General features: G+C 37.8%; 3 protein-coding genes across 5 annotated transcripts; all 3 read left to right on the forward strand.

Moving 5' to 3' along the window:
- The first annotated feature begins 351 nt into the window (after positions 1 to 351).
- On the forward strand, positions 352 to 2,281 carry LOC121960817 (nanos homolog 2). The gene has a single exon (XM_088071943.1). It carries the CDS (start codon positions 1,665 to 1,667, stop codon positions 2,133 to 2,135), a length of 471 nt encoding a protein of 156 aa, XP_087928069.1. The 5' UTR covers positions 352 to 1,664; the 3' UTR covers positions 2,136 to 2,281.
- A 2,756-nt stretch (positions 2,282 to 5,037) lies between these two features.
- On the forward strand, positions 5,038 to 8,550 carry LOC121960978 (uncharacterized). Of its 2 annotated transcripts, none has more exons than XM_088071777.1 (8): positions 5,038 to 5,077; positions 5,667 to 5,776; positions 6,254 to 6,398; positions 6,547 to 6,660; positions 6,783 to 6,927; positions 7,103 to 7,251; positions 7,350 to 7,489; positions 8,269 to 8,550. In XM_088071777.1, exons 2-8 carry the CDS (start codon positions 5,677 to 5,679, stop codon positions 8,418 to 8,420), a joined length of 945 nt encoding a protein of 314 aa, XP_087927903.1. In that variant the 5' UTR covers positions 5,038 to 5,077; positions 5,667 to 5,676; the 3' UTR covers positions 8,421 to 8,550. The 2 variants fall into 2 exon arrangements, with proteins under 2 accessions (XP_087927903.1, XP_042366814.2); XM_042510880.2 differs by having other exon boundaries at positions 5,053 to 5,077; positions 5,671 to 5,776.
- Positions 8,551 to 9,772: 1,222 nt separating this feature from the next.
- LOC121960816 (uncharacterized) lies at positions 9,773 to 19,626 on the forward strand. Of its 2 annotated transcripts, none has more exons than XM_042510677.2 (17): positions 9,773 to 10,259; positions 10,774 to 10,817; positions 11,365 to 11,426; positions 11,512 to 11,657; positions 12,189 to 12,249; positions 12,379 to 12,577; positions 12,743 to 12,826; positions 13,037 to 13,117; positions 13,303 to 13,479; positions 13,619 to 14,307; positions 15,217 to 15,744; positions 16,132 to 16,717; positions 16,804 to 16,874; positions 17,148 to 17,282; positions 18,320 to 18,480; positions 18,623 to 18,713; positions 19,305 to 19,626. In XM_042510677.2, the coding sequence occupies exons 1-17, from the start codon at positions 10,236 to 10,238 to the stop codon at positions 19,385 to 19,387; spliced, it is 3,222 nt and encodes a 1,073-aa protein (XP_042366611.2). In that variant the 5' UTR covers positions 9,773 to 10,235; the 3' UTR covers positions 19,388 to 19,626. The 2 variants fall into 2 exon arrangements, with proteins under 2 accessions (XP_042366611.2, XP_042366612.2); XM_042510678.2 differs by having other exon boundaries at positions 9,775 to 10,259; positions 16,195 to 16,717.
- Positions 19,627 to 21,883: the final 2,257 nt, after the last annotated feature.

Here is a 21,883-nt window from a genome sequence, read left to right on the forward strand (position 1 = left end):
CACGTAGCAACACTAATAACGACCTACGCAGGGTTTTAGATCAACTGGAGCCAAGCTTTCAGCAAGGTCAACTTCAAGAAGAACTGGTCGCTTTCGTCGGCTCCTCAGTTGTACCTGCTAAGTGTGCAGGTGTTGTTAAAGTTGCATGAATCTTTAACAATGATACTGTTTTGAAGTGGACCAGACAATCTCTGGCGCCAGCGGTCACCAAGTGGACGCCTGGCTCCTCTGCACAACCAAACACAGATGCTCACATGAGCAAGACCAGCAGTTGTGGAAGAAGTAGAAGAAATATAAAAAAAAACGTCAAAATGATTAGAAAAAATAGAATAAATAAAAAGCCACCATAATCATCCATATTCTTTAAAGCAATCATTACAAACGCAGGCTGGATATATTATAAAACAGCAAAGCAAAAATACCTCAAAGGCAATATAGCAAACAAATTAATCAGACAAATATTACACGAGGCAGAAGAAATGTATTTATATAGTGGATTTCATACCCAAAGGCAACCCAAAGTACTTTACAGATTAGTCGGGTCAAAATTCATTCTGGCCCAATCACAAAGGGCTGTATTCAATTTTGTTTATAAAGCCCAAATATCCTAAAATACTAAAGTACTTTATTCCAAAAACATTAAACTTACCTTATTAAAAACTCTTCTCTGTGGTATTATTTATTCATTAATTTTCTTTAACACATTTATTTGTGTATAGCCTACTTTACATTATACACTTGAATTCCTAAATACTTTTTTGTTCCAGGTTACTATTGCTAACAATCAGAAACAAAAAACGCATTAACTCTGTCTGACCCCTCAGCACTTCACTAAAACAGTCGCAATGTCTGCAAAATTTAAAAGGCCTTAGACATGCTGTCCCATAACCACACACAAAGTCATGCACCCACACACACTTCAAAACCACAAGTTCAAAGAATATGTCTTCATTTTTTCAAAAATGTATTGTGTTGTGTGTCATAACTTAAGAGTTCTGAGAACTGGTATCAACATCATCCACAGACTAACTAATGTCATACCAGTACCTGTCTACACTAATTCATTCTCAAAACCTTAATGCAGTGCAATATTTAGTTGTTTGTGTCACTCATTAATTCATGTTACAAAGTTTGTCTGTTTAAGTAACTTAAATCTGTGGTATCGTATTATTTTCTGATCATATCCATAATTTATGATGCCTATTGTGACATATTTAATCTATGGCATCCACATATCTTGCAACTTAATCATCACTTTGTGTTGTTTTATCATTATTATTATTATTAGGCTATTTATTATTATTATTATTATTATTAATTTTATTTTACTGTTTATCGATAGTGCTGACCCATTCTTTTGTCCAATATATTTAATTGTAGTCTACCATTGACCCTGTGCCTATCCTATGACTTATAAAGTAAAACTGAACTGCAACTCGTTTTCAGCTGGATCAAAATAATCCCCCATGACAACTCAAATTGCAGGCTTGAGATGAAAGAGAACTCTTAAAACTGCACAACATGGTTGTTTTTCTCTCACCAGACACCTGCCATCGGCCTGTCTAACCTAAAGGATCCAAACATTGTTGCACTTTAAAGCCATTTCAGACATCTACAAATATGAGACGCTCCAAAACACCCACAAAAATTATTGTTTTCCAAAGATGACAACAATGCAAAGACCAGTCCAGAGCTCGCTCCTGTTAGAAGGGGACTGCTTCGACATGTGGCACGACTACATGAACCTAGGATGGCTGCTGAAAAGGCTGTGCGGCAATCGAGAGGGGGCAAACAGAGACACCGAGGGCCCAGAGAAAGAAGCAGTAGCGTTGAGCCAGGAGGACTGCAAACGCTCCACAGGGACCAGTTCAGCCAGCAGCAGCCTGTCTGACACCAGCTGCAGCGGGACTCCCTCAGACTACTGCCGCTTCTGTAAACAGAACGGGGAGTCAGCACGTGTGTACCGGTCACACAGGCTCAAGTCAAACGACGGGAGAGTCATCTGCCCTATCCTGAGAAACTACACCTGTCCCATCTGTGAAGCCACCGGGGAGCATGCGCACACACGCCGCTACTGCCCGCAGGCACCGCGGACGGAGGCAGCGAGGGTCCAGCCGGGCCCCTCCAGGTTCTAGCAGCTGGTGACAGACAAAGGCCTGTAATAATTATTAAAATATGTTTTGGTCATGTGTTTCATGTTTACATAGACTGTTGTAGTTTCAAGTGAAATATTTCATGTTGTTTTTGCATAAATGTGTTACTGTCATACTGTCATACTTGCTGCAGACCGTTTGCTCTGCTGTGTTTTTTTTTTTTTTTAGAATGTTATCAAACATTGAGGAAACTGTGACAAAATTGCCATTTTGGAAACTACAAAAATAAAACTGTTTGTACATAATATAAATAATAAATATGGGAAATTTATTCCTGTTTTGTTGTTGCTGTAACTGGGCTTTGCAACAATGCTCTTGCTGAAATACATAAGGAGCTATAGATATATTTTCAAATTTAAACATGCAAATGCTCTATAGATTTCACACAAAATATATTATTATAAGTAGCTTGAACTTAAGTAGGGCTAATTTAGGAATAATACAGGACACACCTTTCGGCTACTGATCCTCAGTGGGGGAATTCAGGTGTTGCAGGGGTACAAGGACAGAGATAAACACAGTTAAGAATAGTAACAGAATTAAATAATTAATAATGAATAAAATGTATTTATATTACACCTTTCGGGCACAGAATGCAACACAAAGTGCTTTACAATTCAGCAGCAGAAGCAAATGCTGCAAAGAGATAACTTAAAAAAAACTACACACCACTCAGTCAATAAAAACACAATCATTAAATGATAAAACAGCAGCTGCTAGTTATATCTTAAAAAGACAGTGACCAGAGGCCCCCTTGCCTCCTCTTTTATTCTTTAGCCATCAGGGCAACGACATTGTCCTTGTCTATTCACTAAAAACAGAGCTAAGTTTTAATTTGCCATTAAGCACATCAAGCCATTAAGTTTTTAAACGGGTAAAGCACTAGCACCTTATCTCACATGCACAGTGGCCACTTTTTCCTCATCTCAAAAAATATCCTGCTGGTCTGTTTTTTTCCCCACCACCCCAATGAGCATACGAATGAGCATTTCTGTTATCTTTATGTATGTCTACTGATAACTTTTTGGTATGTGTGACTTTCATGATATTGGTACAGTATGGTGGCTTTGTATTTGTGTGCTAAAATACCTTTGTGATATGCTGCAAACCACTTTCCCCACGGGAACAATAATGTATCTAAATATCTAAAAGAAAAAAAGGTTTGAATTGTTGTTTAAAACTGTCCTCTGAGATAAGAAAATTAAATAAGAGTAGAATAAAACAGAAGAGCATTTGTAGATAAACAACAAGCTAAGTTAGTGGAGCTGTTAACCCGTTGAAACCTGAGCAAATTTTCTCAACATCTTTCAAAAACATGGTAAAAGGGCAATGAGTAACTAAATAGGAAATGGCCCAAAATTTTGCAAAAAAAAAGAAAAAAAAAAGGACAAAGTACAAAGAAATACCTAAAAATTATGAGGAAAAAAACAACAAGATAGGAAATGTCCTGGAAAAAGTGCTTAAAAGTAATAACGATTTTGTAAAAAGAATTTTAAATATATAATGATCATAACTACAAATAAAGTTTTTTGGACATTTTTTTTTTTTTTTGGACAAAAAATAAATTCCAAAGCTACTAATTCCTTGCATTTTGCAGAACAATTGAAGTTGATTATTGCCATAACATAATATATAGTACAACAAAACAGAGTATATGGTATAGTTTTGCAGAATTATGTCTCTGTGATTTTGTGCTTCTTTGTGGCTGTTCTGTGTTACTGTAAGGTCATTCTTAAAGGTTGTTTTGGTGTCTTTTGGGTGGTTTAGTGTCTTTTGTAGGTAATTTACATCTCTGTACACATCTACTGTACACTGACTATGCATAAGGACCACCAACAAGCCAAGTTTAAAAAATCTGAACTACCCCATTTTAGTAAGAAAAGATCACTGATAAGAAATGATAAAATTCTGCAAGTGCTGCATCTTTCATTGTTATTGTCCTGCACAAGCCTGGCTCTTTTCCAGGAAGAAACAATGTTTTTATGAGCTTTGCCCCCCATCTGTAATGTTTGGTACCAATACCTACATATTTCTTCTTCCTCTCTGCTTTGTTAATTTTAATCATCATAATAATCTGTCCTTGAAAACAGTACCCCCACAACCCGTTTCATATATATTTCACCCAAATATAAAAAGGTAACCTACACTCTTGTGTTTATGTTTGTTTTACAAAAACATGCAACAGTTGGCCTTGCGTCCGTTGCTATTTATTACACTGTTTTTGTCTTTTTTGGAAGCTAAATTTTGTTATTCTTTATGTATGGAAGTGCCTAATGAAAATGACAAATAAAGAGATCTGAATTTGGATTTGTGGGGTTGTTTAGGGTGTTTATTGCATTTATTCAATCATAATGTTTGTACTCCATCCTGACTTTCCAAGACTAAAAAACCTGTACGACTTGTTATATGGACTTTGTACTTTCAGGAACAACAAGGCAGATCGCATCTAAAACTAAGACAGCAAAATCTACTGTTCTTTGTCTAATTTTAAGCCCTTCCAGATATACACTAGATCAATCCATGGTGACACAAATAGCCATAATATCAACACAAGTAATACTTTATAGGGTTAAATTTGATATGGCAATGTCACCTGACAATAAATCTAAACCTTTAGAGTGTCATGTCCCAGGATGTTTTCAAATATTCATTTCCAGGGTGATTTAATTGACATTTATTAAAAAGTAACCCATAGAAAAACTTTTTATAATTATGGATCATATGGGGGAAACAGTCTTTTCTTATTGCCTGCACTGTGGCAGAAATGTATACAAGATAAGAAGTGCACGTGATGCTCTGAGTGGTCGTAAAACTCGCTCTTACACAACTGGCTATTCTATAAAATAGGCAGCGCCCGTCCTCTGCACAGTTACTCTGGTTCCTCACACTGATGACTCAGCTCACACGGAGAGGGGCAAAGAAAGGTAGAGTGCCTGTGTTGTTTGTCTTTATCGTGTCATCACCATTTGGACACTCTTTATGATTTGCTGCCAACATTTTATTATCTAGTAGGAAGCTCAGGGTGCAGAAGTGGCACATGGACCATTTGGAAGTTACACAAGTAGCTTTGAAACTCAGTTTATGTCACTGATACTTGAATTTTGAAAATAGTTTATGTAGAAACAACAGACTTTAATAAAAATGTCTCTGTGGTAGGAGCCTTAATGAAAACCAGCTAGTGAATTTTGAGAATGATAATAAAAGTTACAGAATGATACACCTTGGTGTAATTGTCAGAGTGGCCTCTGAGTAAGGTGACTGATTATCATCTCTTACCGAGGTCAGAGGTCAGGTTCAAATGCAGGTCAGCAGCAATAAAGGAAGGACTAACATATCTTCTTTGAGCAAAACACTGTTTGCTCATTTAGTATAAGACACCACAATGAACCAAGAGAGTTATCTGTAAATGTATTGTACTACTGCACTTTGTCTTTTGTGCACATTGTATTCTGCTCTTTGTGGTTATGCACAAACTACACAAATCATTTCTGTTTTTGATTTTCATTTATCAAGGTAGACAATAATGGCAAAACATAATCCTGGACGTCTTGCTGCTATATTGGTGTCTGTTATTGGCTTTGCAATAAGTCTGGTGTTCAATGGGCTGTCAGTAGTTGGAATTGGTAAGTCAAAGCTTTGTTGGAATGTTTTTGGTCTTTTCTTCTTCTTCTTCTTTTTTTTTTTTTTTTTAAAGTTTACAGTTTTCAAAATGTTATTGGACCAAATAGATCAAATCCAAAAGACAAACAAATCATTTTGCAGGACTTGTGATGTTGAAAAGAAATGTATTCACTGATTAACAGGTGTCTCTTTCATAATGTAAGTATGGAGAAAAGTCTTTTTGGGCCCCATAGCACTTGATGGACCCAGACGTGGTATTTCCACATTTAGCCACTGTATATTGGCTTCAAAATCCAGGGTGCCTCCTGGGGGTTTGGACCTGCTCAGTATGTAGATAAACAGTAAACTGCTTGAAATTCCAACTGAACCTTTAAGAGAGATTGTGATTGAAATATGAAGTTGTTGAGAAATTGTAAATATTAGTTTAACATGTGACATTTTTCTCCATTATTACTCATTATTTGCATTTTTCTCTCAAGGTCCTTATGATACCACAACAGCCAACGTGTCTGCAGAGTTTGACACCCAGATCACCCCTTCAGGATGGACTTTTAACATCTGGAGCGTCATCTACGTCTGGCTGACATCCATGGTCATCTACATCGTCACGGGACTTTGCAGAAAGTTGCGGCAAACTTATTTTATTCTCTTGTTTAAAAAACAAATTCAGGAATTATCATCAGCTGCCACAAAAAACAACGGTTTAGCCTAAACTGACAATCAGTGTTATGTTGACATTTTCATAATTTTAAAAGATTTTTTTTTCTTGTAGGAACGGTTATGGTTATGTTTACTGCAGCCCTGCAGTGTTGCCTTATGGATTCTTCATTAGCTGGTGCATCAATCTGTGTTTTAATATTGGCTGGCTACTTGTTTGGGACAGAGGGTAAGAGTTTCCAGTGGACCCTTTGATTACTATCAAAAAATGATTAACCTAATTTAAACTGTTTTATATCATTTCATAATTAAATACTTTTTTTTCTGATGTTTTTGTTTTTCTTACCAAAGCCAGATGATTGTGGCGCTGGTTTTTCTCCTCCTGGTCATCTGCACAAACTACTCTATGATATTCTTCATCTGCCACGGACTTCATGTTTATGGAGCCTGGCTGAAGAAATACCAAAAAGCAGACCTGTGGCTCCTCCGTGTGCTGGTTAGTAGGGGAGACTGGGGTTGGTGGGCACACAGCTGTTTTCTGGCCCTTTGAAAGTCACAGGAACAAAAATGTAACATTAAAACCTTCACTTTCTTCATCTGCGGCCATCTACTGCGTTGAATCATCAAAAAATCTCCAATGTTTTTAAACAATGTTTGCACTCCGCTTGCAGGTTCAGAATGGTGTGATGATATACACAACATGGACAACCATTGCAACACTGATCAACCTGAGCATCGTGCTGACTTATGATGTAAAGATGTCCCCAACGGATGCTGCCACCATCTCCTACTCCCTTTTGACTGTCGTGCTGCTTGTGTGGTGAGCGCTCATCACTTGAAAAATACCATTTAGAGAGGGAATATTAAAAATCATCAGTGAGATCTGGAGAATATGTGTTTATGCTGCGTGTTTCACAGGTTCGTTTTGGAAAACTTTGTCCTTGACAAACACGTGCGGTACATCCTCATCATCTACCCGGTTGTGATCTGGGCGCTGTCTGGGAACCTGGACAAAAACTTTGATGCTGAATCACCAAACCGCAATGGCATCTTCATTGGTAAGACACCGAGGAGAACTATTGTTATGTGTTATTAACCCTTTAAAACCTGGACTGACATCAGTTTTCTTTTGCTACATTCCCTTGAAACCTAGGCAAACTGATTTTATTTCTTTCAAAAACATGAGGGAAAAGGCAATGAGAAACCTGGCAAGAAATATCCAGCATAGAATTAGTAAAAGGTTGAAAAAAAAATTGGAAATTAGTTTAAAAAAGAGGAAATTAAAAAAATATATATGCAGGGAAAATATCCGGAAAAAACAATGTTATTATTTTTTTTAAATTAAATTATGTAACAGAAACAAATGTATTTTTACTGTTTGTTTTCAGGAACTTTTTTTTTTTTTTTTTACTAATTCCCTGCAAATTTTTGGGCCATGTCTTGTTAAGATGATCATTTCTTTCAACTCATGTTTTTGAAAGAAACTAAACACATTTTCCTAGGTTTCAAAGAGTTAATATGTGACAAAAGTGTGATCATCTCTACAATCTACATCACATTACCAACATTTCATCAGGCTAATCCCCTACAATATGATGGACAGTAAAACACAATATTGAAGAAAAAAAAAAACAAAAAACCCTTGTACTCCTAAATGCTGTGACTTTTTAGTAAATTAAGTCCACAGCAAAGTAAGTAAGATGTTACCTTTTTACTTCCAGTGCATTAGGGGAATTTCATAATACTAACTCTTTTACAAAAAAACTCATCTCTAACTCATCTTGGTGGCCACAAAAATCAGTTTTAAAGTTGTACTGACTGGATAATCTTCTCTTAGTTGTGCTGCTGGCTTTGGCCTGCGTGCTGTTTATCGTTCGGATTGGTTTGGTGATTTGGAGACATATCAAACAGCCTCTCTACACAGACGTCAGTCCCGAAGCCATGGAACCGATGGAGATTGCTGAAAAGCAGAAAAAGATATTCTGCTAAACATTTTTATGATATAAGACACTGACACTTGATGATGTCATGTATCACCAAAAATAATTGTGCAGGTGTTTTGGTATAGTGTTGTTGATACTCATGTTGATAATTCTAATAAATATGTATCAGATTCTGATTGCATAAAGTAATTTATTACCAGTTCAATTTCAACTTTGGCTGACTGATCTCTGAACCTTTTATGACTCTTTTCTAACATGCTGATTGCTAACACAACACACTAGGCTCTGATAAAGAGACTATTATAACACTTCACGATGGAACAACCCTGTAATCATCCACTTTACAGTGTAGACTGTGTTTTTAATGTTTCCCATACTTTACAGTATGTCACTTTTACATCAAATAACAACTTATATTCCAATAGTTTTCTCATGCTGGCAAATTTCTTTGGAATGAAGCATTTGTGCAAATGATCATGCATGTTCCTCATAGTTTTAACAGCTCAGCAGCATGGGCTCTTTTATCATGATGTGACAGATGAAAAAGACAATCACAATTCGAGTGGATATATGTTACTACTCAAAAAAGAGTAGACATCATGGACATTATTTTTTGCTATTTGGGCTAACATTTTTTTCTAAAATATAAGTGACAAAGTCAGACACTGGGTGGAAAAAAAGCTTGTTGATCATGCAAAACAAATACTATTTGAATTCTTATTATCATATATCTCAATGTCTTATTAATAAAAGAAATTAAATAGGTAAAAGTCTTGCATCAAATAGATCCAGCAAAAAAAAAAAAAAAGACATTTGAGAGATTTAGGCTTGCTATTGCGTATTCTTGCACTTTCTGTAAATTAAAAGAAGTATAAAAAGTAATATTTACAGACAAAAGTAATATCTACAGACACTGAAAAACATAAAGCAAAAGAAATGGCCACACACATGATGACTTGGTTGACATATCCAATAAGGAGTGAGAAGAAGTAAATCCTTACTTAATCTCACAGTTTCTCCATAAATCATTGAATTTTATCTATCCGGCTTCCTAATTCACTTAAACATATACCATAATTAATTAAAAACATACATACACCCATATACTCAAAATCAAATATCTACAATTTACTTACAAAAAATGAAGAAAATTCACAGGGAAAAGGTAAATATTAAGTAACCAAATAACCCCCGTAAAACCCTGTGAAACTTTGTTTTTCTTGCATGCCTCCACTTTGAACGAAGAATGATACGAAGTCAATTTTGGTTAGATTTAACCATGATTAACCTTTAGAGGGCAGCAACGCAATGGACCAGCTGCAGCCTCAGAGACAATACAGTGGAAGAAGAAGTAGTGGGCTCAATATTTCCCTGAGTACAATCTCTCAGGCAACAAGTCCATAGAATCAATGCTGTCTGTCAGTAACACGCTCAATCAGCTTGAAGAGTGGAGTTTATAATTTGATTTGTTCATATCCATGTTTACGGTTTAGCGAATTAGCATCTACCACGTTGAAAATATTGCTGCCTGAGAGACCGAACTCAGGGCGCCAAGTCGCCAGTATCTCTCAGAGACCGCGGGTCATTTACAAATTGTCAATAGCGCCATTGTTTTGCTAGCGCTAACGTTTGTTATCATTTTTTTCAACAGCTGCCCCCACCAGCTCCACTTATTATTACATTGTTTGATTACATAGCGGCCCCTGACTTTATTTTTAGAGAGTGGATTCACACAAATGCGTCTAGAAAGCAAACCGAGACAGCAGTTATTAAAAACAAAATGTTAGCTAGCTAACTGTTAGCTCGGGTCTTGCCGTCGTGTAACGCTTCCGTTAATAAATAGACAGAAAACATAACAGAGATGGAGACAAATTACCCTAATTTGGTAAGTTTGGGTCCTGTTTTGGTATTTCCGTTGTCTGTTGTGCTGCTGAGGAAAAAGGACTGCACTAGCATGTTGCGATGACGAGCTAGGAAGAGGCTGTTAGTTAAACCCAGCTGCCGGTTTTGTGTAACGTTAAATAGCGTTACGGTAACGTTAGATAGCTACAACCAAAGCAGCAGACATGGAAGAAAAATAGTTAATTCCGAAATATGTGACGATTTTTGCTGAAAGATTGTAAACTTCATGGTCGTTTTGGAGACTGAAGTTTGCGATGCTGTTAATTAGCACTACTATTCTAATATGTTGTCCATCCTATGTAGCTTAGCTGTATAAACAATAACCGATACCTCAAATATACTTACATGACGGTAATTTTAAATGCTGGATCCATGGCTGGACCTAATAAACTGAGTGTGATATTCAAGTGATGTTGTTGGCTGATACTATTTTTTTCTAATTTACAAAGTAATCAAATTACAGTAGTATCTTTTTGCTACATTGTGTGTGTTCACAGAGGAGACCAAAGAGGAAACTCTGCTATCTAACAACCAAGGACAGGTATGTTTGAGAAGCATGTATGTGCTCTCTGAGCTTTAAGACAGAAACAAGAGAGCGGAAATTTGGGATTTCTGCAGTTGCGGCATCTTTTGCACCTTGCTGAATCATTTTTAAAATCACTTCTTAAAACGTATCTGTTCAAAAAAAGTCTTTTATCCATTTTCGCACAGTGTTTATTTTAAAGATGTCTTTTTTTTCTTTATATTTCCTGATATATTTTGCTTAAATCCTGCATTGTTTTCTAGGATCTTATAGTACAATAACTTTTATTTATTATTCCTTTCTAAAAGTGCTCTATAAATAAAGTTCATTAATATTAATGAAATAATAATAAAATGAAGATTATAGTTTTATATCTTAGTAGTCTATCATTTACATTTCTATCAGTTTTTAAGTCATATGCCTTTCTTTAACATTGTTTTTCAGGATTTTAATGTGATTGGTGTGTAATGCAGATTTAATAGTACTGAGTGTCTCAGCAGCCATGTATGGGAATTTTGAGATGTTGGTCTTTTAGCTGTCATATTAATCTGACTTGTATTTTCAGCCCATCTGAATGGACAGCACCGCTGACACTAGGAGACATTGAGAAGATGTTTGATGATTTGGGTGAGTTGGGTGTGCGTTTTGTTTTAATATGTTGCAGTTTGTTTTGCATTTTTATTATGTTAACCTATACTTAACTTCTTTTCAGATCCATCCACAAATGATAATAATGGCCCACCAACTCCATCTCCTCTGCTCCAGACCTTTGATATTGAGACAAACCAGAGTGAGAGAAAGACTTCACTAGTCTCAAAGAAAGGACACCTAAAGGAAAAACTTCCAACATGTGAAATGGTAATGAACATTCACTACAGTGACTTCATCTGGTGTTACAAATAACTTGTTAAAATGTGTCTTGCTCCTATGTTGGACAATAGAGGCTAAATATCTGAAATGCAGTGTGATGCCTTGTTGGATGTACCAGAGAAGTTTCTGATTATTCCAACATGCAGAGGTACTTGGTTTTGTGTTTTTGTCACTGAGAAGCAGCAGTTCATTGCTGTTGTGTCTTCACATTTGAAAGGGTTGATCAGCCAGTAGTTCTACAACTTTCTTTTCCCACATTTAGTCCATCTGCCAGGCAGTCCAAAAAAATTTACAATACTCAGTGGTATAATGTTTGCTTTTGTGAGACAAAATAGCCATATTGTTCCTGAATGCTGCAGCTTTTCTCAGTTTCTACTTTATGATTTTGGGCTTTTTTATAGACTCAGTAGCTCTTGTATATCTGTTAATGGCCTTTGTTTACCTTTCTTTAGTTAGACAAGATTTGATACTAGATTTAGATGCCTTAAGCTCTTAAATGTATGTTTTGTACCTCTTTAGGATCCTGAAGATGATGTACTGCCTCCTGCAACAAAGCCACCCAGTCTTAAATTAGACATTGGTAAGAGACTTCAGCCTAAGAAAGTACTTGGTCTTTTGAAATTACACTTATTAAATGTTCAAGCTCTTGTCTTTTGTACTTTTTTGTGGAAATGTTCTTGTTAATGGATGCTGCTTTTCCTTGTTGCAGATTTGGACATCCCATTCAAAGCGCACGGGCCAGTGAAGACATCCAGCCCTATTGAAGACAACCCGGTTGTGGAGCCTGTGGGAGAGTTTGACAATGAAAAAGACCAAGCCGTGTCCCCACTTCTCTTTGCCTGCGAGGACGAAGGAAAAGAAGAGGCAAATGCAGAACCTCAAACAATTCAGGAACCTCAGGGCAGTGGGTACGTTGGAAAGGAATAAGGAATTATTGATGCAGTTCATGAAGGAAACAAGTTGTTAATTTAAAGTGTAAGATTCTGTGTCAACATTGACATCAACTGAAGTAAGTATCTTTTCACTAGTTAATTTATAGCAAGTTTCTTTCAATTATTATCCTTTTTTTCTAGAATTGAGTTGGATTCTCCTCCAAGCCAAGTTGTTATTAACAAAACCAAGATGTCCAGTCACAAAAACAAGATGAAGAGATCATGGTAAGTTATGATTAGTTTGCCGCAAGTTTCCAAATGGTTCATAAGTATCTGATGGAATGCAAAACACACAAATAACCGTATGAAGGGTTAATTTTTTGTTTTTATATTTGACCTATAACCGTCTAGGACCTGTGTTCTTGAATTGGATGTTTGCTTTTTTAGAGTTTGTACTTATCTTCTTGTGAAGTCCATCTATCTTTTTTCCTGCAGCAAAGACAGTCACCCAGTCAAAGCAAAAACACCCAATAAACCTAAAACACCTGTTTCGGGGAGCAAAAGAAAAACACCAAGGTAAGAGGTGATGACTTTTGTATGTGTAATTAGTTACAGTTATTTTTGCGCTTCGACTTTGAATCCAAAGCGACCTGACAATACTGGATATTTGAAGCAAATTATGCAAGTATGTAAGTAAGTAAGTATGCAACAGCGGAACTTAATTCAGTCATTTTTTGTTTTTTCTTTTTGTTTATTCCCAGGCAAGAAAAGGCAGACCCACCTTTGTCAGCAGTTAGAGGGGAGCCTGAACCTGCAGCTCCTGAAAAAGAACCAGAAAGTGTTCACACGCAGCCGTCAGTGGAGCTCACCCGTGTGGGAAAGGACATGACGGCATTTCTTAAGAAGCTTAGGGATGCTGGGCAGCCCAAACCTGCACGGTGAGTTCACCTTTATGTAATTTGTTACTATGGTGTCTTCCTATAGAAAAATGGAAAGGCTCTTGTACTTCAACATTAAAAACACAGAATAATTAATAATGCATGTTTATTTGTTTTGTTTTGTTTTTTTATTTTTTAGTTCCAGGAAGTCTCTGTCACCGGTTAAAGTAGCCATGCCTCCTCCTGAGCCAGAGGATGATTTCCTGATTCTTGAGGACGACAGACCTCTTTGGTTTTCCATCCCAACTAAAAGTGCCACCAGCAAGAAACAGAGACAGAGCAAAACTTCCAGCACTGACAGAGATAGCTCAACAGACAAGGGCTCCAAGGAAAGCCCAGCAGAGACTGCAGAACAACAGCAGGAACCTGAACAGGCAAACAGCAAACTTGGAAGTCAGACTGAAGAGAAAGAGAAGAAGAATGAGGTGGCTGAGTCTGCAAATGATGAGGATGGATTGTCCAGGCCTGAGGATCTTCCTGCGGGTGACTTAATGGAAGAAGAGAAACCAGACAAAAAGAAACGACTAAAGAAGGTGCCATCTAAAGAAAGAGACAAGGAAGAGGAGTCGCCTGAAGACAAAGCCAGCAGGGGAACAGATCAAGAGAAACCTGCTTTGCAAGCTGAAAAGAAAGCTCAGAAGTCCTCTGCCACAAAGACATCAAAGTTTTCAAAAGATGGGAATGAAAATGCAAAGACAAGCAGGGCTAAGTCATTAAAGGGGGCCAGAAAAGTGAGGCAGGGATCTGATGTAGTAAAGGAGGCTGGAAAGGAACAAAGTCAGAGCAGTGAGGGTTATGCAGATGCTGAAGACCTGGGTTCTCTTCCAGGTAAGGACCTCCTACTGTTAACATCTCTTCATATGTGTGACATTGCTAGTTATTGTCACAGTTTAATCAGCTGCCCTCTTTACACAGAGATTGCGTTATAGGGCCGCCATGAGGTCCCTTCTTTATGCCACCTTTGCATTTTTACACACAGCTAAATGACAGTGGCAGTCTCCAGTGTGTGATTTTAAACAGTATGCCGGCATCACAGAATCAAAAGAGGCACTACAGGTGTGATATTTAACACAACAGCATCATTCTCCAGTGTGACTTTTTCAACAATAACATTGGAATAACATGGCAATAACTGTCCCTGTTATATGGCAGCTAATCTCGTCCTTTGCTCAGAAGTTAGAGCTCCTGGATTCACTGTTTTGTGTACCGAGATTCTCAGCTGCTGATCTTCCTCTTTGAGTTAGCTGCTAACAGCTTCTTTTAAAATATCCCATGATGGGATACGCCATTGAAATGTCACACCCGTGCTGCCCGTGATACCATCCTTCTGACTGTCCCATTTATACAGATGTCATTTCGAAGCTGTTACTACCTCCAATGCCAGCTTTAAGGCAGGATAGCCCCGTGCCCCCATCTGCAATTATACGTTTTATACACAACGGTGAAACAGAATAACATCATGAAATTTGTGATGGTTTTGCTGTACTTTATTATTTTATTTATTTTATTTTATTTCTTTTTGGCTCCCCATTAGCTTCGACAAAGTGGTCGCGAGTCTGGACCCCAACTAAGTTTCAAAATAAATAACATTCATGATGAATGTATTAGAAAAATATTTTTTTAGAGATCTATTGTATGAAATGAATGAAGATATCACTGAAAAGCAGGAAAAGAGTTATTTCTAGCATCTCCTTGAATATCTATATGGCATTATATATATATTTCTTTTCCCCACAGACAAAGAAATCGTTGGCTCTGAAGCACAGGCAGAAAAGGATTTAGCAGATGGAAAGGATAAACACAACAAACTAGCTATTGTGTCTGAGCAGAGTTCATCTGAAGACAATCAGATTCTTGGAAAGAGGAAAAGGAGACAGCCTGGAGAGTGGTGGTTGAGCAGTCAGACCACAGAGGAGACAAAGATCACAGACAACCAGCCAACACTCAAGAAGTCAAAGCAGAACAACAAAAAGCCCAGCGCAGCAGTACCTTCACCTGTAAAAGCTAAGAAGGACAGAGTTTTAAAGAGAAGAAGTGGAACACCGCCTGCACCTTCATCCAGCCAGAACACAAATAAATCAAAAGAAAAGAAAAGCAAACAGAGGAAAAGCAGAAATACAAAAGGAGACACATCAGACAAAGTATTTCACACGACTGAGGCAGAGCAGATTGAAGGGCAGGAGCAGCAGGAGGTCCTGGACCAGAGCCTGGATGAACAGACCAGCCCTTTGGTCCTCACACACAGAGAGCTCAGCCTGAGCTCGGGTAAGTTCAGTGGCAGAGGAAGTACTGGAATGCTCTATTTAAAGGGATAGTTCAGATTTTTTTGCAGGGGAGTTGTATTAGGTATTCATCCACAGTCAGTGCATTTGCTATAATAGATGTTGACCAATTTGCAGAAGCAGGCGGGAGCACTGGCTCAAGGCTAAGCAAGGTACTGCTGTGTACAGGGGCAGCAGCTAAAAGTATTTTAAACTTTAAAAAAATATCAGTATCAGTTTAAGTTTAAGCTTTATTTAGAATACAGTATTTTCACCGCTTTAGCTATTAATCGCACAGCCCTGTCCAAACTCTATTGCCAAAAATGGTAATTTGACCTTACAGAACATGAGAGCTGCTGGTCTGAACTTACAAAGATGTGATATTTTACAGGTGAGCAGGTTTTTCAAAGAGTATACCATCGTGTCCCTAACGAAAAACTGTCCATCACACCAGCACCTGTCTCTACCAGAGGACCAAGGGAGCAGCTCAGAGCAGCTGAGCCACAGAAACGGAGGAGGAAACCTCCTGGGAACTGGTGGGTGGTTGATGACGTGTCAGAGGACATCTCCTCACAACCTCAGCAGCAGGAGCCCAAACCGCGTAAGGACAGAAAAAACATGCCAAAACAAAGCAGATCACCTCGACTTGGGGCGCCCAAAAATGGCAACATGGCAGTGTCATCAAAACCACAAGGGGGAACTCCTGTACCTCCTCTGAAACTGAAGCCACGCTCTCTGGCCTCGTCCAAAGACATTTTCATGTCTGTGTCAGAGACCCCGACTGTGGTCAGCAGCAGAGAAACAGGTCAGAATAAAAAAAGTAAAGTCACTGCACGTGCTGCTCAGGAAATCACTGTAACTGACTGTACCACAAGCAGCAAGACTGACAAAGATATTTTCAGTATGGACGCTGGTGAATCAAGGACACAAAACACTCCTGATCATGAGGCCCCACAGGACAGACAGTCAGAGGACAGGTAAAAAAAAAAAAACAGTTGTTATTTCTCCTAACACCTCTCTCTTATTGTTGGAATAAGTTATTTGTTAATTCATTTTTTGGCAGGTTACAGCTTTTCAGAAGTGGGCCGTCCTCCATGATAGAGCTGCAACAGTACGAGGACGATGAAGACTTGGGTATGTTTTTAAACTTTAAAGCTACAGTTGGCAGCTTTTATCACTGTATTCTAATAGATGGACATCAATCACTTAATCAGACTTTATTTGTATTCTCTAAATGTAGCTTGCGTCAACTTTCTAAACAGCTCCACATGATGGTTTCAGTGATAAACTCAATCAGCTTGAATACAAGTGACAAATATTGGATTCCTGCTAAATGGCTCCAAACTGTGACTCTTCTGACGGATCACCAGGCCTTCTTGTTTTTGAATGATCTTTACTTTGTTTCAGTTCTGGCGCCACCCAGGGTCCCTGCTGGTCTCTCTCTGTCAGATCTGTGCGCTCCTCCTCTCAGACCGCTGGTGTTACAGTCAAAGGATAAGGCCAACCTGGCAGAGTGGTTTAAGAGTCTATGGCCTGTCGACAGTAAGAATATATCAGGCTGTGTGATTGTGGGGTACAAGTTACAGAAGTGGTCGATCCTGGACGCTGTAATCACTCAGCAAAGCCCAGATTCACCGAGTGTTGTTTTGCCTGCACTCTTTATGGAGCAGAGCATGTTTAAAGCTACTCCCAGAAATAGTTTCAAACCCATTTCTATTTTTATTTAGTGTTTTGTGTGTTAATTGCATTCCCGTTACATTCTGGGTCTCAGGTATGCTTTGTCATCCCAGTAGTTATGGTAATTAAAATTGAACTTGGAAGTGATTTCTAACAAACCAGAGACAAGCGCAATGTGGACACTGTTAAAGCAATACTTTACCCACAAAATGACTGTTTGTAGATCAGCTAGTCATGATGTGTCACCTTGAATTTCTGAAGAAAACTGTTTTTTGCATGGAAATCAGCAAACATATTGAATGATTGGTTTAACAACAGTGAAATTATACTAAAATATCAATTTATAAACTATCACACAACTTATGCAATATAATCTTAGACTCATTTATCCAGTCTGGCTTTGAATGAGTCATAAATAAGTTTTATTTTCAGTTCACTTCTAAGATTTTGGTGAAAATGCATGTGTGTGTTTATACGACTGGATAAATGAGACTTGGATTATACTGCACGTGTTAGAGTTCACATTCAATAAATTAATGTATTTGCTGTTTTCTTTGGAGGCTTGCAAATTCAAGGTAAAACAGTGTGACTAACTAATTTACAAATTACAATTTTATGGGCAAAGTATTCCTTTCATATATGAGCGAATACACAAAGTAATTTTTTCACAGTGATGTTCCATTGCATCAAAATATAGATTAATAAAACTCATTTTCACATGGCATTGTTTCATGTCTTACATTCTACAGAGAATTGGTTTTTGCATTTTTTATCTGTACTGTAGACAACATATTTTTAATCTAAACTCTCCTTTATTTTTATTATCAATAGATTCTTTATAAAACAGTGTTAATGAATGGCCAGAGCTGTCACTAAATAATTTTCACTGTTTAATCTTGCAGAAGGCGCTGAGATCACTCCGGACCAGTTTGACTGGTATTTCTATCAAGGCAGAGCTATTGGCTTCCTGGTGGACCTGAACTCTGGCTCAATCTGTAACGGAAAAATCCTGCTGGGCTCCTACATGAAGAAGCCTCTGTGGGTCGATCACAGCGCCACGACAGTGAGTCAACTTCTCATATTATTGTGTTCCACTCCTGTGTCGTTTAATGTCGTCTTATTGTCTCCCTCCCTGTCCTCTTCTACCCCAGAGGCCCTAAATATGTTTTATTACAATCATTTCTTTCATTCTTGTGTTTTTCAAGGTTTTTGAATTATTAACGAGCTCTGTGAGTGTAACCATCGATAGCAAGGAATCCCGCTTCCATCCTGGACAATCCTTTCTGGTGCCATGTGGTAAGAATGTGATATTAGATATATAATGTGATATGTAATGTCAGTGCTGCACATGTATCCTCTAATGCCTGGCTCACACTGCTTGCACGAGCAGCGCCTGACAGCTGCCTTATCAAACTGCTGCAGCTCGCACAAATTTGGCATTTACACAGACAGCGCTGCTGCTGTAGAGCTGCCTGCTGCTATGACTGCTATATTTGCACAATTAGATGTTGTCAGAAGGCTTTTATTGTGAAACGGAAACAGTAAGTGTTGAGTTTAAAACAAGTATTTATATTTTTTTGTCTGTGAGTGATACAGACATTGAAACTGTAGGAAAAGATGGTACAATGTCAATATGATTATCAAAAGATCATTTTCACTATTTTTGCTGAAATCACATGCATGAAATGGGGAAAAAAAGGCGAGACTCATGTTCTCTAGATGTGCTGCAGCCGAGTTGCACCAGAGCTGCTCGCACGCTGCTCAAGGCAGACAGTTGGTCCTAGGGATGAGTCCTTTTTAGCCATGAATTTACACATTTGAGATGTATATCTATAAAATTGTTTGTTTTGTTTGTGTTTTTCTGATGTTACGGCTCTGTTCACACAGGACATGCTTACAGCATCCAGAACGTCACTGCTCAGCCTGCAGTTGTGTACTTCACCAGGATATTGGAAGAAAGTTCAGACTAAAGTTGCTGGCTGGATTACCAGCTGCCAGAAATGAGAAATGACTCAACACCCTAAATGTTGTAAATTAAAAAGAGAAAAATCTGGGTGTGAGAGACTTTTTTTCTGTATGTAAATTGTTTTACTTTTTGTAAATTGAGAAAGTGTGGCTAGTTTTTAAAGAACCTGTTTGATTTGTAGCGCTTGTGCTTGTAATGAAACAATTCTAGAAAAAAACAGAAGTAAAAATGATTTCAAATAAAGTTGTGTGCTTGTTCATATTTTGAGTCAGACTTTGACACTGGTTGTATTTTGAGTCATTTCCTGCATTCTGGTGAAGTTTTATGCACCACTTTGTGTCAGTTACTGTATATAAAGATGGATGATGCGTGTTCACTTCCTCCCAATGTGCAAAAATGACGCTGCCATCTTGTGCTGGTGACATAATTTGGAGCCAGAAATCTCCACGGTATCGAGTTCCAACCGTCTAAAATATACGAAATATAACCAAACTTCTTCGAAAAATAAAGACTTAAACAACAGGGTGATAACAACTATCTTAAGTGACAGAAATCCTCTATTGTCTTTGGGAACAATTTGTTTGATGTGTACTTGGAGTTGACAGAGATATTTAGTGCATAAAATAGTCTTGGGAGCAGAAAATGGGAGCAAAAACTGTGTTGCGTTTAAATTTTTGTTCAGTGAAAAAAGTGGTGTCGAATTGCATATAACATATACAATAACCTGAACCTAACCTTACATATATCCTTAATTATTTTATTTGTTAACCTAGATCAGCAAATTTTTATGTGCTGTATTCAGACACCTTTTAAAGGCATTTAAAACCATTGGAAACTAAGCAAATGAGTTTAATTTATTTCCAAAATATGCAAAAAAAGGCAATCAGTAACCTGGCAAGAAATGTCATGCAAATTACAAAAAACAGTAAAAAGGTGTCCAGAAAACTACATTTAGAAATATTATGATTGTAATACATTTTTCTATTCTACCTTTTTTGGAAAACTTTCAGGGGTTTTTCTTTTATCTTTGACTAATTTCATGCTCATTTCTTGTAAAGTTGCTACTTGAAGTCTGTTTGTGTTCTTGAAAGAAATCAGGCTTCTTTTCTTAGGTTTCAAAGGGTTAAAACATACATTTAAAATGACTGTCAACATATAGTAACACATTTATAAAAGGTACATTTGACATGACTATCAACACAAGTAGAGAGTCCGCATTAATACATAAGAGGAAGTAAATACTTGTGGTTAAAGTATAGTTGGTGGTATCATTCAGTTAGCATATGACTGATATGATATATAGATAACAGTTAATATTCCCACACTGACACAACACAACACTCTGGTGGGCATAAAGTCATACCCCCTGTGATGTCATCAAACATTTACTGACCTATGTCACCAAGACTGAATTATCTGCCTGTATGTGAATCTATTATCTTTTATCTATACCACTGAATAGTTCATGATACACTGATCCCAACATGTTTCTTAACAAGGAGCTTGGGATTGCTCGCGCTGATATTTGAAGAAGCCTTGATCTGTGGCGCAGGGATTTAGCTGTTACAGGCCGCGTGAATACAGTGAAATGATGGCCCTTCTATTCAAAGTCTGTTTCTGCAGGCTGTAAAATCGCAGCTGCAGACTGGCTGAGAGAGCCACTCAAAGTAATCAACACCCCTGACTTGAATACAAACAAGATGAAAAGAGTTTCCTCTCCACGGTCGAGCTTCAACACACTGCTAGTTTAGGAAATGTATCTCCCCTGAACGTCTAGTTTTAGCCGTGCCCTGACTTGCCTCTGGGCAGGATCTCCTTCAGAGAAGTGGAAGCTGCTCCGATCACCAGAGCACACCCAGGGACGGCCTCCCAGGTCTTTAATTATAAAGCATGTCTGTGACCAAATATGCTGCCTATAACATCTGCACAGTCAGATACATCTGCTCTGTGTCCATGAAAAGAAAAGGGGGAGCGAATTGTTTTAAGATAAAGGTGTTGGATTATATGTTTGATTTGTTTTAGTGAGAAAGATGCCTCCTGGTGAGCTGGGAGTAATTTACTGCAGCAGGATTGTAAACTTTATGCAGCATCCCCATCAGGGAAACCCTCAGTTCAGGCGAGACAATGAATAAATAATTACACTTAGACTAAATTCAGTCATGGGATCAGCTCGGCAAGGCTGGAATTAGGCCCTCCTCTGCAATCTAACTCACTTCACCATTTGACAAGAACAGAATACAAAAAATGTGGATATGGCAATTCAGATTTGGGAGGCAGTGGAAGAAAGGTATTATAGATTTTTTTGATTTTAGTTCATTTTAATTTTAAATCTTTGACCTGCAGGCACAAAAGGAAAAGTCAGCGGAAAGTCCAAATATCATGAATATCAGTATCACATTTCCAAGTTAACCATCCAGCAGTTGTTAAAATATTTCAGTTGGACAAAAAATAACCAGCTGACCGATTGACCATGTTATCCAAATAGCCTTGCAGTAGATAA

The sequence above is a fragment of the Plectropomus leopardus genome, chromosome 21, assembly GCF_026936395.1.
Source record: "Plectropomus leopardus strain MGB_pleo_1.0 chromosome 21, ASM2693639v1, whole genome shotgun sequence".
Taxonomy (NCBI): Eukaryota; Metazoa; Chordata; class Actinopteri; order Perciformes; family Serranidae; genus Plectropomus; species Plectropomus leopardus.

Bases quoted from the DNA above. Each gene is read 5' to 3' on its own strand.
- LOC121960817 (XM_088071943.1), top strand. From the start codon at position 1,665: ATGACAACAATGCAAAGACCAGTCCAGAGCTCGCTCCTGTTAGAAGGG.
- LOC121960978 (XM_088071777.1), top strand. From the start codon at position 5,677: ATGGCAAAACATAATCCTGGACGTCTTGCTGCTATATTGGTGTCTGTT. The intron at 6,928-7,102 runs GTTAGTAGGGGA...CTCCGCTTGCAG, and splicing joins TGTGGCTCCTCCGTGTGCTG to GTTCAGAATGGTGTGATGAT. The intron at 7,252-7,349 runs GTGAGCGCTCAT...CGTGTTTCACAG, and splicing joins ACTGTCGTGCTGCTTGTGTG to GTTCGTTTTGGAAAACTTTG.
- LOC121960816 (XM_042510677.2), top strand. From the start codon at position 10,236: ATGGAGACAAATTACCCTAATTTG. The intron at 16,718-16,803 runs GTAAAAAAAAAA...ATTTTTTGGCAG, and splicing joins GACAGACAGTCAGAGGACAG to GTTACAGCTTTTCAGAAGTG. The intron at 18,714-19,304 runs GTAAGAATGTGA...CTGTTCACACAG, and splicing joins ATCCTTTCTGGTGCCATGTG to GACATGCTTACAGCATCCAG.